The sequence below is a fragment of the Pundamilia nyererei genome, unplaced genomic scaffold, assembly GCF_000239375.1.
Source record: "Pundamilia nyererei isolate P.nyererei 1_Seehausen unplaced genomic scaffold, PunNye1.0 scaffold00192, whole genome shotgun sequence".
NCBI lineage: Eukaryota > Metazoa > Chordata > Actinopteri > Cichliformes > Cichlidae > Pundamilia > Pundamilia nyererei.
The window spans coordinates 782,690-786,302 of NW_005187593.1; the positions used below are offsets into that span (position 1 = coordinate 782,690).

The following is a 3,613-nucleotide window of genomic DNA, read 5'->3' on the forward strand; positions in this document are numbered from 1 at the left end:
ACATTATGTGTGTATATATATATATATATATAGTGAGAGAGAGATAAAAGTTTAAGTTTTAAAGCATTTCTTATTCAACAGGGCCACCTGTACAGGCTTTTATTCTACATCAAAGTACTTGACAATTACCTACACAGTTATAGTTTTATATAAGTTTTTTCATAATCCAATATAAAAATTTCTGGATATTTTTTACAAGAATTAATGAACGCTTTCTCCTTTATAATTACAGAACAGTCTGGTAATTTTAGCTACCAGAACTTTTGCTGTAATTTTACACATTTATTTTTTACAATACAAGCACAAAGAGTCAGGCTGCCACAACAGCTTTTATTTTCCATGTAGAAAAACTAAGACGTGTAGTTGAAATTGCACTTCTTTTCCTTAAATTAAGGTATCTCGGGCATAAAACATGTAGTTAAAACTATATGAAATTTCACTGGTCTCCCCCACTTCAGATCAAACTGGACTGTATGTGGCCCACGCTGTAAAATTAGTTTGTTACTTCAAAGGCGCATGGACATCTGCTCAGGTTTAAGTTCCAGCAACACTTGTACCACAAAGAACTACTTTAATACTTCTTAATAAGAGTTACTGGACCTTCAACCAATTCAGAATCCTTTATAACATAACCATAATGATTGACACCTGATTATTATCAGGATCAGCGTAGTAAAAATGATTGTATATATTGTATATTGAGTACAATTCAAATATATTACTGTAAGAAAAATGTTCTTTCTTCAGTTTAAATCAATTTTGTTTATATAGTGCAAAATCCCTTCAAGGCATTATATACTTTATATTCAAAGGCATAGACCCCTACAATAATACAATCAAACGAACCCCTTTGAAGCCAAGCAGTTGACAACAATGAGGAGGAAAAACACTCTTTTCATACAGAAAGAAGCCTCCAGTAGAACCAGGTTCTGGGAGGGGCAGCCATCCTGTGCGATAACAATAAAGGCTAAAAAGTCGCAACAAAAAGGAATAACGTTAATGCATGATGAAAGTTGCAACACTTACCGAGATGATGATTGTTGGGTTCCCATCTTCATCCCTGATTCGGCGCTGCCTGAACACCGGTGGGATCACAGCGGGCTCAGAGATCGACTCGTCACCCAGTATCAAACCCAGGCTGTCTTCTTCTGTTGTACCATCCTCTGCATTAGTTGCAGGCATGGCTACGGTGACTGAGTGGCTGCTCAGCTCAGTGAAAAGCAGCAGAGTTAAGAAGACAGAGTAGAGAGAGATCATGGTATCTACAATGTTTATTTCTTAAGACTTTCGCCAGTTGAGCCTTGCCTTAACAACTGGTATGATTGGACTTTAAGCTGCTTTATATATTGAGGGAGAGAGCATTTTGCTGCCAGCTCACAATTGTTTAATGTACAAAATCATCATCATGTCTCCCACAGGGACACATCAACGTATAAGATCAAAGGTCACAGGAGATGTGGTATAAGTCCATTAACAGGGAAGCAAAAGGTGACAAACTTCATTTAGTACATTTAAAGATTTGGCGAATTAAGGTTATTAAAGATGGGGAAACATGGTGTGCTATAATTTTAACCACATTAAAGAACTCGGGGAAAGAAGGCTCATTGAGGGTCAAAGGGCAGGAACTGATTCAAATCTGTCCCTTCAAAATCCGCATGTTGAAATTAACCCAGCAGGTGATAAGATGGAGACTTGCTGCAGTAAGAAAGACAACTCACACAGGGAGTCTTTCAGAGGTATCAGTGACTTAACAAGATCCCCATCAACAAGGTGCTGTCGCCTCCAGACTCAGGTAAAAAGGCACCTACTTAGATTATTTGTCTGGTATCGCCAATCACTATTATACCTTCTTGCCAAGACTTTGAATAGAAGAAGTCTGTTAGTTGAACTTGGCTCAAAGACGGAAAATAGGCTGAAATGGCTAGCATATTCTGTTTGATGAAAACAAAAGTCATGTCAGCTTATCTAAAAGTCACAAATTTAACAATATATCTCTTTTGTAAATTCTGGAGGAGGGGTTCATCTTATTTATAAGGAGACTAAACCCACAGGTTGCTTGTGCAAGCTCTTATTACAAGTTTTATTTAAAGTTATGTTTTTGTGGCCTCGTTAGCTGGTACGAGTACAGTGTTTTCTGATGTGGTCACTTTTACATGGTTTTGAGCCAGGTTGGTCATTTTATCTTACAATTTAAAAGGAGAACATTTTTAGGCAAACCACATAGTTTATGTTCCTTAATCTAACCAAAAAAGTCCAATTAAATGGCAAGTGAAAGTTTATCTTAAAAGAGGTTGAGCTCAAGCCTCCTAGTTAACCTGGGTTAGGGTTAGCATTCTTCTTCTGTTGCCTCTATATCACCAGCCAAGTGAAAGCAATTCTCTTTGTTGTTTAAAGAATGTTTATATTGGTTGTTTTGAAGCTATATTAAAAAAAAAAAACCCCACCCCAATCTGATTGTTTTGCTTGAAGACGGGTTTTTTAATCAATGCTTTTCCAGTAGTTCTGGGAATCGGGAGTACACCTCTTAAATCAAGATTGCAAGTGCCTCAAGAACTATTTGCTGGGTTTCCATGTAATCTTGTGCAGGCATGTGGCTTCTGGAAAACTGATTCTTCTGATTTTGGTGACATTTGACAGAGCAAGCATGCAAACCGCTCTCTGTGACTGTGGCTCAGGGAGTTGGGAAGCGTATCTGTAACCAGAAGGTCGCCGGTTCGATCCCTGGGCTCTCTGTCCTGGTCGTTGTGTCCTTGGGCAAGACACTTCACCTACCGCCTACTGGTGTTGGCCAGAGGGGCCGACCAAACTTCAGCCAGGAGAACAACTGAGATAATCCATCCACAATACGAGGTTAGTCATTCATATACTGCTGCATGGGCTGGGCTGTAGTTACATCCTAAGGTTTTAAAAACTGAGCTTAAATAAATGCTTAGCAGTAATAAAAGCCGAGGGAGGTCAACAGGGATCACTGACTGTTTTAGGAGCTTTTTGAGATTAAATAGAAGAAAATACAAAACATTAAACATGTTAACAACACAAAAGCCATATTAAACACAGGATACTTTAGGCCCGGAAGTAGGATTCGTCATGTCATCACTTAACGACCGGATAGAAGGCAAGTGGCCAAATTGACAAAACGCTGATGTCATACTTTAAGGTGTAAATAGGTCATTTGTGAGAATGAAAACAGCTGGGTTAGCTGTTTTCACTCTTTATGCTAAGCTAAGCTAACCAGCTGCTGGCGGTAGCTTTGTATTTACCATACTAATCAGAGTGGTGTCAGGTGTTAGTGGGGTCTTCTCATCTAACTCTCATCAAGAACGCAAATAAGCGACCTGTCAAACTTTTTGTTTAGAGGAGAATTTGATCTGCAATAGCCCTGTGATCAAGCCTCCAGGCCGTTTGATCACGAGCTCTCACACCAAGGTGCTGACCATCAGCTGACAATAAAGGCGGAGGCAAGCAAAAATGTTGACATAACGCCTGGTAGGCTTCTTCTCAGCTCAAAGGGCTTACCTTATTAATATCACAGGAGCCGTGCAGCAGGGAATGGAGAACCAGGACATGAATAATAGCGATTGAACTCAGCTGAAGTGATTTTACTTGGAGCGGT

General features: G+C 39.3%; 1 protein-coding gene across 1 annotated transcript in view; it reads right to left on the minus strand.

Annotated features, from left to right (window-relative positions):
- pmch (pro-melanin-concentrating hormone) overlaps window positions 1–1,299 on the minus strand; it is a 3,713-nt gene extending 2,414 nt beyond the window's left edge. Inside the window, exon 1 of the mRNA XM_005747259.1 lies at window positions 1,027–1,299. Coding sequence (XP_005747316.1) covers window positions 1,027–1,257 — 231 coding nt within the window. The 5' untranslated portion in view covers window positions 1,258–1,299. The remainder of the gene's footprint in view (window positions 1–1,026) is intronic.
- Between the last annotated feature and the right edge of the window lie 2,314 nt (window positions 1,300–3,613).